This window comes from Siphateles boraxobius, unplaced genomic scaffold (genome assembly GCF_051911475.1).
Source record: "Siphateles boraxobius isolate OS27281-9 unplaced genomic scaffold, OSU_SipBor_1 47, whole genome shotgun sequence".
In the NCBI taxonomy this organism is placed as follows: Eukaryota; Metazoa; Chordata; class Actinopteri; order Cypriniformes; family Leuciscidae; genus Siphateles; species Siphateles boraxobius.
Window position 1 is genome coordinate 133,690 of NW_027509108.1, and position 16,378 is coordinate 150,067.

At 38.9% G+C, this 16,378-nt stretch overlaps 2 protein-coding genes across 2 annotated transcripts; one reads left to right on the forward strand and one right to left on the reverse strand.

Moving 5' to 3' along the window:
* Positions 1–222: 222 nt before the first annotated feature.
* On the reverse strand, positions 223–2,894 carry LOC143710393 (guanine nucleotide-binding protein G(I)/G(S)/G(O) subunit gamma-5). The gene is made up of 3 exons (XM_077201345.1): positions 2,765–2,894; positions 941–1,081; positions 223–834 (listed from the first exon to the last, which is right to left on the reverse strand). The coding sequence occupies exons 1-2, from the start codon at positions 2,855–2,857 to the stop codon at positions 956–958; spliced, it is 219 nt and encodes a 72-aa protein (XP_077057460.1). The 5' UTR covers positions 2,858–2,894; the 3' UTR covers positions 223–834; positions 941–955.
* Positions 2,895–3,448: 554 nt separating this feature from the next.
* On the forward strand, positions 3,449–13,553 carry LOC143710382 (sialoadhesin). Its single transcript, XM_077201334.1, has 9 exons — positions 3,449–3,504; positions 6,898–6,952; positions 7,711–8,040; positions 10,609–10,872; positions 11,238–11,501; positions 12,431–12,527; positions 12,608–12,665; positions 12,751–12,822; positions 12,899–13,553. Exons 1-9 carry the CDS (start codon positions 3,502–3,504, stop codon positions 12,968–12,970), a joined length of 1,215 nt encoding a protein of 404 aa, XP_077057449.1. The 5' UTR covers positions 3,449–3,501; the 3' UTR covers positions 12,971–13,553.
* Positions 13,554–16,378: the final 2,825 nt, after the last annotated feature.

Here is a 16,378-nt window from a genome sequence, read left to right on the forward strand (position 1 = left end):
GTTGCGCCTTATTTTCTCAAAAGGCAGATAAAAACATTTAAAGCGTTACATAGCAAACGAGAGCTCTAGTGACTTCTGTTTCATTCAATCATCTGCAGGTTTCCTTCAATCAGCTCATCAGTGATTGACAGCTTCAGTCTATAATTAACAGCTAATGGACTGAGTGTTGAGAAGTACTTGACATACAACATGTACCTTAAAGTCGACACAAGTCAACAGACAAATGATCAATAACACTTTATTTTAAAGGCAAAAAGACATTGAAAAAAGATTTAAAGGTAACATGTTCATTCAGTAGGTGATCATGTAGATCAAATACACCTGATCAGCTCGACGAGGGTCAGATACAGGGAGACGTCCCAAATGTGCAATGTTTAGTGTGAACACTGAATCTGAACACAAAGCTTGTTTAAAACGACCTTCAAGCCGGATTCTGCTGGCTATAAATTAGTAAAACACAACAGTAAAAATCTGTCTTTTTATGTCAGCTAATTCTTCAATTCCTTCCACATAAACCAGGGAAAACTTAATACAATCTCAAACAAACTGTTTTTGTTTAATACGCATCGCAAATAAAATAGTGTTTAGTACATGAAGTTTGAACGGAATTGCTTTAAAAAAAAAAAAGGTGTGTTATGGGTAATGCATTTTCAGAAATGTAAAAAACAGTAACTCATCGTACCATGCCATACAGTGTAAATTCAGCATAATCAAAGTATTATTATACATAATACAGTTCATCCAAAAAAACTATTTTTGTAGTGTTTGTGTGGGTCTTTATGTAGTAGTGTCAAGGTAGAAAGAGACGCATCATCAGAAATGGCTTCATCAGCTCTGAAAAAACAAACAGATATAACAGAAATATTAATATATGTAATCATGACAAAGATAAACGAGAGCATTTTGATAGTGCATGCATGAACTGAGAGGCTGCTGTGACCTCTGCAGGATCAGCTCAGAGGAGCCCGCAGGATTTGGGCGGGCGGAAGGGGTTGTCGCTGGACGGGACGCCCATCAGAAGAGGGTCTTTATGGGCATTTTGCAGGCAGAAGTTCTTCAGGTCTGTGGCAGCTTGAGAAACCTGCAGAGATCACATTTCAGAAGACATGTGCATTGAGTCCAGATTCCCTGATTAACACAGTCCTGAAGCAGAAACAACCACTGGAGACAAACCAACATGATCCAAGAAGGCACTGCGGGTCATTCACTGATGAGCCAAAACATTATGACCAGTCATGAGTGAAGCGAATATCATTGATCAATGAAAATTGCATGTAAACTGGAGTGAAGAGTTCTGCTCATGTCATGTAAACATCTTACTCTGATTATTGGAAATAACCGCATTATTGGTGCACATGTAAACGTAGTCATTGTTGCAGACCAGGTGCAGCCCTTCATAAAAGTGTCCTCTTTCAGCAGGATAATGTATCCTGACACACTGCACACATTGTTCAGGAATGGTTTGAGGAACGTGATGAAGAGTTCAAGGTGTTGCCCTGGCCTCCAAATTCCCCAGTCCTCAATCCAATTAAATGTGGGCCAACGTGTTCGATCCACGGCGGCTCAGAGACCACAGCACACAGAGTCCATGCCTCGCGGGTCGACACTGTTTTGGCATATTAGGCAGATGGACATAATGTTTTGGCACATGTGTATTGTGTATATTTTTAAGGCAAGACATTACAGACAAAACCAATGTTTTTTCATGCACTGGTCAATTTTGAGGTCTTTTTTCTTCAGACTAGTGGAAAGAAAACATCCAAAATACATATTTAAGAGTTTATTTTCTTATGCTTTATTTATTTGCATATTTAGAGTTATATGACAATACATTAATGCAGTTTTTGAACCTGGCTTCAGAGTTCCGTTCTGGAAATTGAATGCAAATTAGTGCAGATTTAATTAGATCACATATTTAAACAACATTTTAACAAACTTATAAATAATAAATAACCATTGTCTTAATGTCCTGTGATTTATCACATGCGGTATATGAACATATCTATTTATAGATTTTTTTAACCTAATTACCTGTGGTGGTATCTGCCTTAAATTTATGGTAAATAAGTTATTATATAATCTCTATTAAACAATTATTAAACAAATGTAGGCCAACATCTGTTTTTGTCAGGCAACAAAGTGGCATGATGAAACTATTGGAAAGGATGTAAACTAAATTAAAATTAGGTCAACAAACACTACTTTAACAGAATACATTTTATTATTAATATTTAATATACTGCATGCATTATATAGAAAATATGGCATTTTCATATAAAAGTATATTTGAGTTGGAAAAAAAGGGTTCGGTCACAGTAAAGAGTTTTTTTTGTTTAGACACGGTTGTACAATTGTATTTAAGGTGCTAGACAGTATACAAAACAAGTACCATAATATTGCAATCTGATACCATCACTGTACCATAATACTAACGTTACCAGAGATTATAGCGCTGCTCTCTCTGCGTTTGCATTATTAATGAGCAGAGGGCATAACAAATAACTGTTGTCTGAAGTTTACGACTGCAATACAGATCTAGCCGTGTAAAACTATCATAAAACACTTTAAAAACATATTGGAGTAGCCGTGACGTTGAAAAAAACTGGTGTCATTTGCCTATAAATTAGTTTAAACGCGTTTAAATAGTTGTTCTGTCGGTTAGCGTTAGCGCTAGCAGTAACTCAGACCGGTTAAACGCTTTTGTCCCTGTTCTTCTTCAACCCACAAACTCTTTCACCTTTAAAGTTGACGCTGACATACTTACGTTAATTCTTCGTATTTTCGCCTCTAGTCTGAGCTGTTTGACGGCTTTGGTCGCCACAGCTACACTACTGCTGCTAGCGTTATTGTTGGACATGGTGACTGAAGAGAGTTTGCGGAAGTTTGAGGAAGAGGAACGCGCGCGGGCGCGCTCACGCGACACGACTTCACTATCTAATTGTGGACATAATACAGCGAAGAATACATAATGTGGCCTACTTATACTTGAATTCTTACTGTATATCGTTTTTTGTATAAATGGAATTTTTTTCAGATTTAACTGACGACAAATTTGTCTCTAAAGTTCTTTTTTAAAATGTCTCAAAGACTAGACCTCAACACAACAGTCTGAGGAAACCAAGAAATATAGCCTAACATCACTTTTGCAAGAGTAACAAGTCATATAAACTGGCAGATGTCTAACTTTGGTAGGCTATTCTTCCTTAGACATTTGAATTCTTGAATTCTGTTCTAGAAACACAAAAATATGACAATCCAACACATGGCTCGGGCCCCTCCTTCAGTTCAAGTCTTTAACTGGTTCCCTTGTTCATTCCAACAGGTCAAGTCTACTCAATTTGAGGCATCATAACCATGAGCAATACTAAGTCGTCTTCTAACAACTCCTCACAGGAAGAGGAAAATGCTTATTTCTGGTCTTTTGGCAGTTCCTCTTACTAAAGCATTTGACTTCATTTCTGTCAGCTTTTTTGATCGCCATCATTAGAAGACTTCAGCATTATGGTAATATATTTAAATTTAGAAATCTTTTGTTTAAAATTTCCAAGTGTAAGGCTGGGGCTGGTGTTTGGTTGAGCTCTTTGTTTTCATGTGTCATGTGATCCCCACTTTTCCCTTGTGTTCATGCAATGTGCTTTTGTTTTAATTTGGGTTACTTTATGATTGGTTTATTGGTTTCATTACATGCAGGTGTTGCTCATTAGTAGTCACTGTATTTATAGCCCTAATTTTTTGCCATAATGTTTGTCTACCTTTGTCATCTCTTGATACTGTGGTCCCCTGCTTTGAGTTTCATGTTCATGCCATGCTTTACCTAGTCAAGTTTATATACGTTATGTTGATTTCCAAGTTATTGCTTTGTTGTTACATTATAAAGGTAGTGATGGTCAGATCGAGGCTTCGTCAAGCAATGAAACAGTTGAACCAAATGGTCCATATTGTTTCGAGGCTTCGAATCAATCCGACACCCGTCTCAACGGTGACACCTAGTGGTCACTTGCAGGTGTTGATCAGAAACAACCTTGACGAGCCATGAAAATGTGTTGTTTTTTTATTATTGTACTTTTCTAATATGTGAATCTTGTAACCTATAGGCTCCTCCCTGTGCATAATGTTATTTTGGTCCTGCGAAATGAATATTAATAAAATAAATCAAGCCACAATGTCTCACTTTTTTACATATTTTTATTCAAAAATATAAATTTTTCTGCTGTGGAAGGACTTCGCCTACTTTTTTTTACAGATAATTTCTCCAGCCTTTGAAAAAATCCTCTCACAAGGGACACTTGTTGCTGGCATGCAAAGATATTTTTTAGCTAGGACATACAAATGAGGAAAGATTACTGCTCTCTCTTTCCAGTAAGTTAGTGGATCATGAGTTCTGGGCAAATAAATATGCATCGTTGATGTATTTTTTCACTTCCACTGGGGCATCAGCTGTAGCATTGTGTATCAGAGTTTGATGGATACGAGTAAAAAAAGTTCCCATAAAATGCCCTGTGTTACTACTGGTGTTGATGTTGATGGTGATGGTGATGTTGATGATCTTGATGGTGATGATGGTGATGTTGATGGTGATGATCTTGATGGTGATGGATACATCTATGCATACCTTGCTTAGATGGCCCAGCAGTGTCAGTAGCAGGCCTAGGTACAGGGGGAATGCCATCCTCTGCACCCTGCAAAATGGCAGGATGAGTGCTCCTCAAATGGCGCATCATGGATGATGTATTGTTGCAGTAGGCAAGCTGCCGATCACAATACACACATCTCACTTTATTTGGGGTTTCTAAATGGAAATGCTCCCACACCACAGATGTACGGCATCTCTTCTGGGGAGCCTCCATTTTATCTATCTATCCAAATCTATCTAGATATGTATCTCTAATCTATCTATATAATTAGATATATGTATCTACAATCTATCTATGTATTTAGATATGTATATATAATATGTATCTATAATCTATGTATTTAGATGTATCTATAAATGTATCTATACATCTATCTTTAATCTATCTATATATGTATCTATCTTTCTATCTATCTATCTATCTATCTATCTATCTATCTATCTATCTATCTATCTATCTATCTATCTATCTATCTATCTATCTATCTATCTATATAGGCTATATATATATATATATATATATATCAATCTAGCTGTCTATATATATTTATATCAATGTATCTATTAATGTGTCACTATATGTATACTCTGTGTCTCTAGCCTATCAGTCAATGTGTTGTGTAAATTTAAATGTAAGCCTAAATATAACTAAACAAATCGCACTATAAATGTCACTATATCACCAAAAATCCGCTATCTCAAAATCAAACTCTTCTTACAAAAACCCACGAGGTCAATATGCGTTGATTTCACTTTTATACAGATGTGCGATTGTGTGGTCTGTTTCCGACCGTGTCAATCAAACGCTGATTCGGCGGATCACACCTGATGAAACATTAGTGAAACACTTCGAGGCTTCGTTTGGCCAAAGTCACGTGACATGGGTGTTTTGAATCACGCTTCGAATCAGTGTTTCGAAACATCTGCACTTCGGGATCTCGCAAAGCTTCGGAACGACTGTTTCGCGTCAGCCATCCCTATATAAAGGAATAAACAGCATTTGGGATCAGAAAACTTAGTGATGGTGGTGAGATGAAGCCTCGTGAAGCATTGAAGCTTTTTAGCCAAGTGGTTCACCAAAGGGTTAATTTCTCGACTGAGGCTTCATTTGCTTACAATACCACCTGGTAAAAGAGTGTAAAACTAGCAGATGGATTACAGATGACCTGATGTGATCTGAGACACTGTATGCTTATGTTATGAATAACGATAATAAATAAATATCGATAAAATAATCTATTTATATGAATATAATGTGTATTTTCTGGTGGTATAATGGTTGTGTAGCGTTTCGCTACTAGAAGTAACCAGGTGGATTCTTTCTCTTTCAGGGTTACTGTTGTGGCCGTAACCCAGGCCGTATACCAGGAAGAAAGAAATATAGCTTGCCGCTCTTGCGGTTGAAATCACTCTGAACTCACACTTCTGTTTCTTAACATTCTCTAACCCCTTGACCCTGTTAAAACCCCACCCCTTAAACTGAACAAGGGACTAACAGATATAACCACTTTTTATTAGATTAACACTGTTGAACATCATCACATTAATAGTGTCTTCCAGCAGTTATAATGACATTGAATAACATAACAATAAACATATTTGGCTTGAAATTGGGGCTATCAAATGTCTATAAATAATTTTTTTGGTCGTAATAGGCAGAAGTGGCAATATTATTATTTAAAATTGGAAAGTCCCCCTGGTTTAAACCGGTTTAAACCATGGGTTTATATATCATTCTGTCAAAATGTCGCGCCAAGATTCGAACCGCTTCCTAAACCAGTCAGGCTGAAGCGAGGCTTCAGACGTCATCACTGGTTATCGTCAATCGGCATTGGTCTAAAGCGACACTAGCCTCGATACGCGCTTCGCTGAAAGCTCAAGGGATTTCTCGACACACGCTCCGAGGCCTACAGACATAACGTCACTACAGAAAACTGACTTGGCTTCAGTGGAAACTGTTACACTGAGATGGTTTTCTTGACAGTTATCTTAACTCACTGAAGTTACTCTGCTTATTGCACTGCACTGTTTTAGCACGAGACGAACAGTAGTAAGGAGCAGGCAATGAAGGTCATGCAATGACTGGAAACGTGCTTTAATTAGCCTAAAGGGTTTTTGCGAAATATTAAGGAATAATGACAGAATTGAATTAGTTTATGTGCATGGGTGATATTACTACTTCTGTCAATTTCTGTCAGTGTGTGAAGACAGATCAGATATCTTAAAGATGTCATGGAGGTCTTGCTAAATCTCATATCTTGCAGGTTTGTCCAGCTGTACTGCTTCAATCCTTCATCTTGATCTCTCTGATGGCAACAGGTAACATTATACTTTTATAACATAAGAAACCAAATAGTGTCATCTATGACCGTTTTCAAGGGGTTATTTCATCCCAAAAATGTAAATTCTGTCATTCATTACTTACCCTTTGTCGTTCCTAACCTGTAAGACATTAATTTATCTTCAGAACATAAATTAACATATTTTTGATGAAATCTCAGAGCTTTCTGAACCTCCATAGACAGCAACGGAATGACCACTTTCAAGGCCAAGAAAAGTAGTAAAGAGATTGTTAAAATAGTGAGTGTGAGTGAGTACAGTGGTTCAACATAAAAAATGTGAGTACAGTGGTTCAACTTTTAATGTTATTAAGCGACGATAATACTTTTGTGCACAAACCCCCCCCCCCAAATAACAAATTTATTCAACAATTTCTTCTCTTCTGTGTCTCTGACACTGTTCACGTTGTGAACACAGTGCAGCGCTTCCTGGTTCAACGTCAGTACGCCAGCTCATTATTGGCCACCACACGCATGTGTCGTGGTGATCACGTGAAAAACACCAGTCAATACAGTGCCGGCGTTCTAACGTATGAACGTATTCGACCACATGAACGTTAACTTCCTCTGGAAGTGATCGAAAGTGAACAAGCTCAAAACGTTCTAGACGCAGTTTACACCTGTATTTAGTGTCGTCCACTTGTGATGCGATTGACCAATACACATCTTAATAATAATAATGTATATGCAACTGAAATGCAAATCAGCATTTCAGGCATGTATTTGTTTCTATTCCAGGTGTGCAGGATGACGTTACTCATATTATCAGCAGTATGTGTGTTGTTCAGCAGTCGACGGTGCTCATACCCTGCAAATACATTCATCCTCAACATGAGCAGATGAGCTCAGTGGAATGGCTCCATGAGAAATCACCAGAGGAGGAGGTCAGAGTTTCTCAGGACCCTGCGTTTGAAGGCCGCATGGAGTTTGTGCAGTCGGACGCGAGTAATTGCTCTCTGATTCTGAGGGACGTGAGAAAGAGTGACGCGGGTATCTTCCGTCTTGTGCTCAACACTGCTTCCGGGCAAATCAGGATGAACGCAAAGGGAATCCGTCTCGAAGTAACAGGTGAGTTGGATAATAGGTGTGAGTGAATTTCCTTGTGAGAACTTAAGTTCATGCACCCATGAAATTGACAACTGTAATAGCAGACAAAATAAAATAAAAAATACTCTACAAAAAAGCAGTTTTCTTCTTCCAGACCCTATGGGCGTCAGCTCCCTGCACAGATGCAGCGAACTGTCTCCCGAAATAATTCAGCCCCTAGCCACCGGGCCGAGGCGTTGAAAGACATCCCTAGTTTTTCAAAATTGGACCTGGACACGGTGACACAAGTTTACTCGCTTCAATTTGCTCGCAAACCACCCCGCTTTGGGGGGATTGTCAACGCTTCGGTAAGGTGCTACTTGACGCACGTCCTCTGTGCCGAAGTAATGAGCTTACTGACAAAGAGAGGGAAGGGTAAGAACACTTTCTTGTGGGCAGTTCTCGACTCAGCTCAAATGCAGGCATGGCAGAAACCCGAGCGCGCACAGACTATCCAGGGGCTTGTGCCACCTTCTTTCCCAGGCGAGCAGGACAATCTGGGATCCCACAGCCTGAGCTGTGGGCCCTCCATGTATGGCCCCTCAACGGGATCTTACTGACCTCCCAGCAAGAGTCCTCAATACTATCTCTGAGGCTACATCCCCCTCCATGAGGCGCCTTTACACCCTTAAGTGCTCTGTTTTCTCCGACTGGTGCTCAGCCCGGAACCAAGATCCTACTTCTTGTGTAGTAGCGCTGGTGCTTTCCTTCCTACAAGAGCTAATCGACAAGGGTCGCAACCCCTCCATGCTCAAAGTCTCTGCGGCTGGGTAATTTGTAAGGGCTCTCCGTCAGCGATTGCTGCCTTGAGTTAGGGCCTAACGACTCCAAGATCGTCCTCAAGCACGGCTACGTGCCCAAAGTGCTCTTTACCCCATTCAGAGCACAAGTTATTTTGCTTTCTGCACTTCCTGCTTCGGGAGACTATCGACAATTGCACTTGCTCTGCTCTGTACGGGCCCTAAGAGTATATATAGAGCGAGTATATCTGCCCAGTTCAGGCAGTCAGAGCCGTTGTTTGTATTCTTCGGTGGTCACACCAAAGGGCTTCCGGTCACGAAACAGAAATTGTCCCGCTCGCTAGTGGAGGCCAGTGCTTTGGCCTACGGTTTAATGGGCCTTCAATGCCCCAACAGCATCAGAGCACACTCCACCAGAGGCATGGCCTCCTCCTGGGCATGGTCCAGTGGTGTGTCTATTGGCTATATAGACGGCCGGCTGGGCCTCGCTGCCCACCTTAGCAAGATTTTGCAACTTGTAAGTCCCTGTTGGAGTTGACCTCTGAACGAGCTCGACCCTCCATTACCTTTCTGGAGGTTCCGACCACAGTCTGAGCCCCTTCTGATCGGGCGCAAATCTGCCATCTCTAAGCCCTAGTGCCCCCTCAGGGCCCTTTTCCAAGTGTCCTGGGTTAGGGCTGTAGAACATGAGGTTGTATGCGTCTAGTGAGGGAATACGACTAGACACTTCAAAACGCAACGCCTTGGTTACTAATGTAACCTCAATTCCCTGAGATAACGGGAACGAGTATTGCATAGTTGGCATTCGTCGCTTCAGTCAAATTAACCTGAATCCTATGGTGAAATGAGCTGCTTATATGGGCAGATGCTATGCACTCGGTTCGGCGGCTTGTGCCTCGATTGCTTGCGCAGATGCACCGCTCCACCATAGGTTCATGCAGTTCCCACTGCTCAGCCAATAAGCGCGTGTGGATCTCTGCACTGTTATGGCTGTGCAGCAGCACTGCGTCATTGAATAAAAGGCTACAATAAATCTGAGAAAAAGGAGTTTTCCCCATAGCGTCTAGTTACGCAATACTCGTTCCCATTATCTCAGGGAACCGAGGTTACTTAGTGACCGAGAGTTAGTACCGTAACGTTAGTTATGGGTAGTGTTAGGTTTAGGGGTAGGGATAGGGTTGGAACAACATTTTTGGACAGAAATGTTATTCCAGTATCTACAAAATATGTTGATCCAGGAACATGTCTTACTTGGCAAAATCACGGTGACCTTGCAAAATGATGTCTGGAGGTCAGAATGGTGTAAATGCAATGAAAACTCAGCTCAAACATGCTCAAAAACACATTTTATAAACCAACTGCAAATGTTTTATTGAAAGTGTAATATATTCAATGCAATTAACAAATCATCTTATAACATTACATTTTAAGAATCTGTATAATGTAATGTGTACAAGCGCTTGCTTTGTTTGTTTTAATCAGACCAATAAGAGACTATCAACTACAACTCTTTCCTTTTATTATACAAATGTGTCATTAAAAATGTCTACAAATGTATAAAACTGATCTTAGATCATAGACACTGGTTCAATGGTTCACAGAGATCATCGTCTCCTAGCGTCGAACCATTGGAATTTCAAAACAGTTATGACAAAGTCTTGTTTACTGAAATCACATGACTAACCCCATCAAACCCATGACTGTGGTGTTTAGTGCCATGCTTCACCAGTAAAGACCGTCATATTCATGTCAACCCTCTGTTGTATTTACACACTAAGCCATTAAGGAGATAAACTTCTTTCTGGTCCAGATGCGGAGGTGGAGGTACAGACCCAGTCTGACATTGTGACGGAGGGAGATTGGATCTTGTTTACCTGCGGTTCATGCATCCCCTCCATGACTGTACCAACCTACATCTGGAGGAAAGATGGGCATCTGCACAGTCAACGCTATGGGGATAACTTGCTTGATCTGGAGTCTGTCAGGCTGGAGGACAGGGGGCGATATTTATGTACCATAAGTGGCCATGAGGGACTCAACTCCACATCTGTTGACATCACTGTAAGACCTGGATGTACGTGAGCTGAGAGCTTTTATAACTTTATTTTGAAACACCTTACATGTTCCCCAGAAAATGTAGAAATGTCGATGAAAGTTGTGAAGAATGTAGTGGCTCAGGAAACAATGTTACTTAAAAACTTGTTGAACTACATCCCAAACTCTCGAGTTTACAGTTATGTGTGCTGAAAGAATGAAATTATTGATATTCTTTAGTGCACAGTTTATCCAAGCCATCTTATTGGTCATCAAGTATCATCAGTCCCTTTCACTGTTGTAATTTTAAATAATGCTTACAAAGTATCATGTCATTTAACCCTGAACATAATTTAATTGAGTTGAATTTTGCTGCATGTTTTCACACTTGTTTGTCTCTTTCAGATCCTCCACAGAACGTCTCAGTGTGGGTCAGTGTGTCTGGTGTAATAGTGGAGGGAGATTCAGTGACTCTGAACTGCAGCAGTGACTCAAACCCTCCTGCTCTGAACTTCAGCTGGTTTAAGGAGGATGAAACCTCAGCTGTTGGATCTGGACAGAGTTTCAGCATCTCCAGCTTTGACTCCAGTTTCAGTGGACGCTTCTACTGTGAGGCTCAGAATAAATATGGATCTCAGAGATCAGCATCTGTTTCACTCACTGTTAAAGGTGAGAATCATCTGTGTTGGTCTTACCCAGATAGTGACATTGTTTCGGCCCAGATCCGGCCCACATCTGGTACATGTGGAAAGATGATCTGGCCAACATGCAGCGTGGATTGTCGGCACTTGGGCGGACCGCTCCTGTTTGCCAGATCTGGGCCAGAAGCAGGCCATAGCAATGCCACATGTCACGAGCAGAAACACAAGAACTACAACTGACTTCAGACACAGCCTTAGATGAAATCAACTGAAGAGAAAAGAAGACATTAAATCTCTGAATATCCCAGCAGAGGAGGATTAAACAACTCCACAAACAGCATTACCAGCTTTCACTTATTACTAACCAGACTGACTTTATTACTGTCTTAAATTTAAGTTTTATTGAGAATTAACAGAGGTCTAACTTTCATTTAAAATCACCATAACAGTGATAAGTGTTTCCATTAGTCTCTCTGCTGAGATCTTCAGAGATTTAATGTCTTCTTTTCTCTTCAGTTGATTTCATCTAAGGCTGTGGCTGAAGTCAGTTGTAGTCCTTGTGATTCTGCTCGTCTCTTTTTCTGTTCTCTGCTTTCCTTCAGTGATTCTGCTTGTTAACAGGCTTATTGAGGCTGAGATGACTCCATATTTAATATATACAGATTTTGTGGCTCAGGTAAGATCAAGTTCTGGTTTATTTCTTTGCTCTTGGCTGACATGTGGCATTGCTATGGCCTGCTTGTGGCCCAGATCTGGCAAACAGGAGCGATCCGCCCAAAGGCCGTCATTCCACGCTGCATGTGGGCCAGATCATCTTTCCACGTGTGCCAGATTTGGGCCGGATCTGGGCCGAACAATATTGCTATTTGGGCAGTTTTGTAGGTCATTATCTGTATGTATTGAGGTAAAGCACTGGTCTCAGAGGAGTTTCTCTTTCTCTCGTCCGCACGGCTGAAGAAAGCAGCTGGTCTTCAGTCACAGTCACAGTGGGAATCACTGCATCTGTTGTCATGACTGTGATACTGATGCTTGTCATCTGGCTGTTGATCAGAAGGTGAGAGAGACTCTGTGTCTGAAGCCTCATAAAGATTCAGAGTCAGTTTGTGTTCATGTTCATTTCTTCTTCTCTCACAGGAAACGAGTGACTCCATCAGAAGACCAAAACCACAGAGGATCACAACACCATAAAACAGTGAGACGATCTTCTCAAGCTTCTTGTCATGTGTGTCCTGTTAGTTATGAAGGGAGAATTGATTCTCTCATCATTGTGTCTTCAGGTCGAGTCTCCTGAGGACGCCTACATGACCCTTGACCCCAAGTCCAGATGTTCTGAATACGACACACTGGATGTGAGTTATTCAGCTGTTGTTGTAAAGGTGTTACATGAGATATTATTTGTGATGAATATGTTCACTTCTTCTCTAGAATATAAAGAGATCCTGTGACACAGACGACTCTCAAGATCAGGACCCCATTTATCATAACACTGGCAATTGATTATTATACCTTATATTAATTTAACTTGACAGAACACTTTATATTAATTTAACTTGACAGTTCATTTCATATTAATTTTGAATGTTGTGCTGCAAAAATGAGAGAACATCTCAACAGTCAAATACATCAATCTAGTGCATGTTCACATTTAAAAACAAAATGCAGCATTGCATACATAAAACTTTCTGTTTCTGAACAATATAATAATATAATATGTTTGGGTAAATATAAAAGTAATAAGTAAAGTAAACAAACCTTTCAATGATGCTTCAACACAGAATACGGATGTTTTTTTTTAAGTTGAACTTAACTCGAGCTCAATGGTCAAACATTTGTGCATGTTTAAAAAGCAACAGCAGAAAACCAGTTCAATGCAAAAACGCGTTCAGTGTGAATTTTCCTCGCCATTATTGCCTTCAGGTTGTTTACAATAGAGGAGTGTTACAATCACTTTCTCTTTATTCACCTGCTTTAAAACGATTGCATTGTCAAAAAGTGCTATACAAATAAAAATGAATTGAAATGACATTGTAAATCACTGTGGCTTTTTGAGCTATCAAAAATAAACGGTGGTAGTATTGCAGCATGAGTCGTATTTTATTCTCAACTCCTGCATTAGGCCCTTAGCTGTCACCCCCCCCCCCCCTTTTGATAATTGACATTAAAATGCACTATACAAACTTAAATGGTTGTAATTCAAGAATGCTTTGGAATACAGACCTAAGTTTGGTCTTGTTTTAAAGAAAACAATCAGCAGATTATTACTGAAGTGAAAGCACTTCAGTAAATTAAAGTATGAAAAAGTTATGGAAGTTATAATTTACAGTAAATCATATATACTTTATTAATATATTTTTTTTAGTATAAAATAAATATTTTACAAAATATTTTTTACTATACAATTACTATAAAATGAAAGCAATATATCTAACCAAGTTGTGTTCCAAATTTCAAAATGACATCACAAAAATTTAAGTTCCCATGAGATTTTGTTTAGGCGTAATACCAAAAATAGCCACCGGGTGCCATTGCATTCCATTGAATTTAATTGTATGCATTCTGCTGTAACAAATTCATAAATTTCTATCCAAATATCACTTCTGTCACTAAATATGGAACATTGAGACTCAGACCTTTCTGACAATATGTGTTTTTTCAATATTAGAAAAGGTTTTGATTATAAATTATGTAAGATGATGCCCAAAAGGGGAGGGGCCTAATAAAAAAATACCGTTTCTATGGTAACACAACATCCAATTTCAAAACGGTTTTCACAGGATGAATTCCGAGTTCGTAAGCTTTCAAAAGATACCTAATTTATGATAAATACTAAAATATGTGATATAATAATAATAAAAAAAATATTTTATATATATATAATATATATTATACTTTTTAGAGGACTTCTTACTTTACTTTTTAAAATATAATTTTATCTTTTTTTATTGACAAATACTAGATTATGTTTTATTATGAACTTTTAGCATTAAAAACCAAAGTTTCAATTATTAAAAGTGTGTGCGTCGACTTTTTGTGACAAAGGTCCGAAACTCCTGTAATGACGTCGATTTTTTGAGGCGCACTCTTGTCATAAATTCATATATTACTGTTCAAACATAATTTGTAAGAAAAAAACAGCGCTAAAATATCTATTTGGGAGTCTTAGACCTTTCCAACGATATATAGTTTGTCATAATTAGATTAGGATTTAATAGTAATATAGCGAAGTAAAGTTAGATATCCCGTATACGGGATCGTGACAGTTAAGGGACAACGCATCAACAAAACTCTCAAACTCTCCTGCGTCTTAAAGGGGACGTGTCAAATATGCATGTGTCTATATTTAGGTGATGTGTGAATTATGCTTCATTGATGTGTGATTGCATGTATCTGCCCCTACTACTGTTTGTGGGGTGGTTATTTAAAAAAAAAATTCTATCGGCCGTTTTCGGCGATGAATAGCGGCTGTGTTTTGTTGATATCCTTGTGAGGATGACCAAACATAAAAAATTGTTTTTTGTATGAAGAGTGTACTATTGCTATGGTTACTTTCCATATGGAATTTGTAGATGTTTAATACTGCATGCGACTGTTCCCAGTGCGACCATCAGGATGTGGTCTCTATAAGGTCCGCTTATGACGTCTAAATCGTATTATTGCTGTGAATCACCCCAGATTTTTTTCTACTTTTGCATAAATCAAAATATCTATGGTTGTATTTGTTGCTAGAAATCTAGATTATAAAGTGTGTTATTACAACAAATGGTCTTAAAAAATGGAAATGGGTCTGTCTGCGGACTGCAAGAGAGGGGCATAACTTGAAGTTGTCCAAATCACACAGAACCACACGTTATGTCAAACTCAAAACCAGATGTTGTCGACAAGATGCCAGCTCGTACAGAGAATATTTTCCAGAGATAACCGTGTAAATCGAAGTGTATAAGTCATATTGCCGCTTTTTACATCGCAGCAAGGGCAGAGCAAGCGTTTTGAACTTTGAGCATGTTTCGCTGAGTGTCCCACATACCAGCAACACAACACAGTAGCCTATAGTAGATCGCCCTGGAGTGATCACTTGCCATTATTAAAATATAAATGCATGCGTTTCATATTCGATGAGTAGATGCATTTCGTATTAGATGTCACCTAAAAGATGTAAATGTATAGATGTCGCCTTATTTATTGTTTTCTATACCAGTTTACGACTACAGTCGTATACCAGTTTGTCTTTCAATTCAAAGATTTTGTTACAGGTGTGCTTGTTCATTTTTCTCAAAAGTATCATAAGATTTGTTTGTCAGTGGTGCATTTAACTGTTCATAAGTGCTGTTGATATCAGTCAAACATTTTAATCATCAGCAAATCAGGCATATAATAAGACATCAAAAGACGTTTCAAATTATTTAAAAAAAAAGAAGAAATAAAGAAAAAATAAAGAAATAAAGCCCAATTCCAAAGGATTTATTAGTGCTTGCTTCACACGTTTAGTTGAGGTGGGACGAATTATAAATTCATAAAACAATACATTGCCATATGGTTTCTTGCAATGCATTATCAGTAGTGATGGTCAGATCGAGGCTTCGTGAAGCAATGAAACAGTTGAACCAAATGGTCCATATTGTTTCGAGGCTTCGAATCAATCCGACACCCGTCTCAACGGTGACACCTAGTGGTCACTTGCAGGTGTTGATCTGAAACAACCTTGACGAGCCATGAAAATTTGTTGTATTTTTATTATTGTACTTTTCTAATATGTGAATCTTGTAACCTATAGGCTCCTCACTGTGCATAATGTTATTTTGGTCCTGCAAAATGAATATTAATAAAATAAATCAAGCCACAATGTCTCACTTTTTTACATATTTTTATTCAAAAATATACATTTTTCTGCTGTGGAAGGACTTCGCC

Excerpts from the sequence above, each read along its gene's own strand:
- LOC143710393 (XM_077201345.1), bottom strand. The coding sequence starts at position 2,857 with ATGTCCAACAATAACGCTAGCAGCAGTAGTGTAGCTGTGGCGACCAAA. Across the intron at positions 1,082-2,764 it reads CGAAAATACGAAGAATTAAC|GTTTCTCAAGCTGCCACAGA; the intron begins GTAAGTATGTCA and ends TGATCTCTGCAG.
- LOC143710382 (XM_077201334.1), top strand. Across the intron at positions 12,528-12,607 it reads ATCTGGCTGTTGATCAGAAG|GAAACGAGTGACTCCATCAG; the intron begins GTGAGAGAGACT and ends CTTCTCTCACAG. Across the intron at positions 12,666-12,750 it reads GATCACAACACCATAAAACA|GTCGAGTCTCCTGAGGACGC; the intron begins GTGAGACGATCT and ends TTGTGTCTTCAG.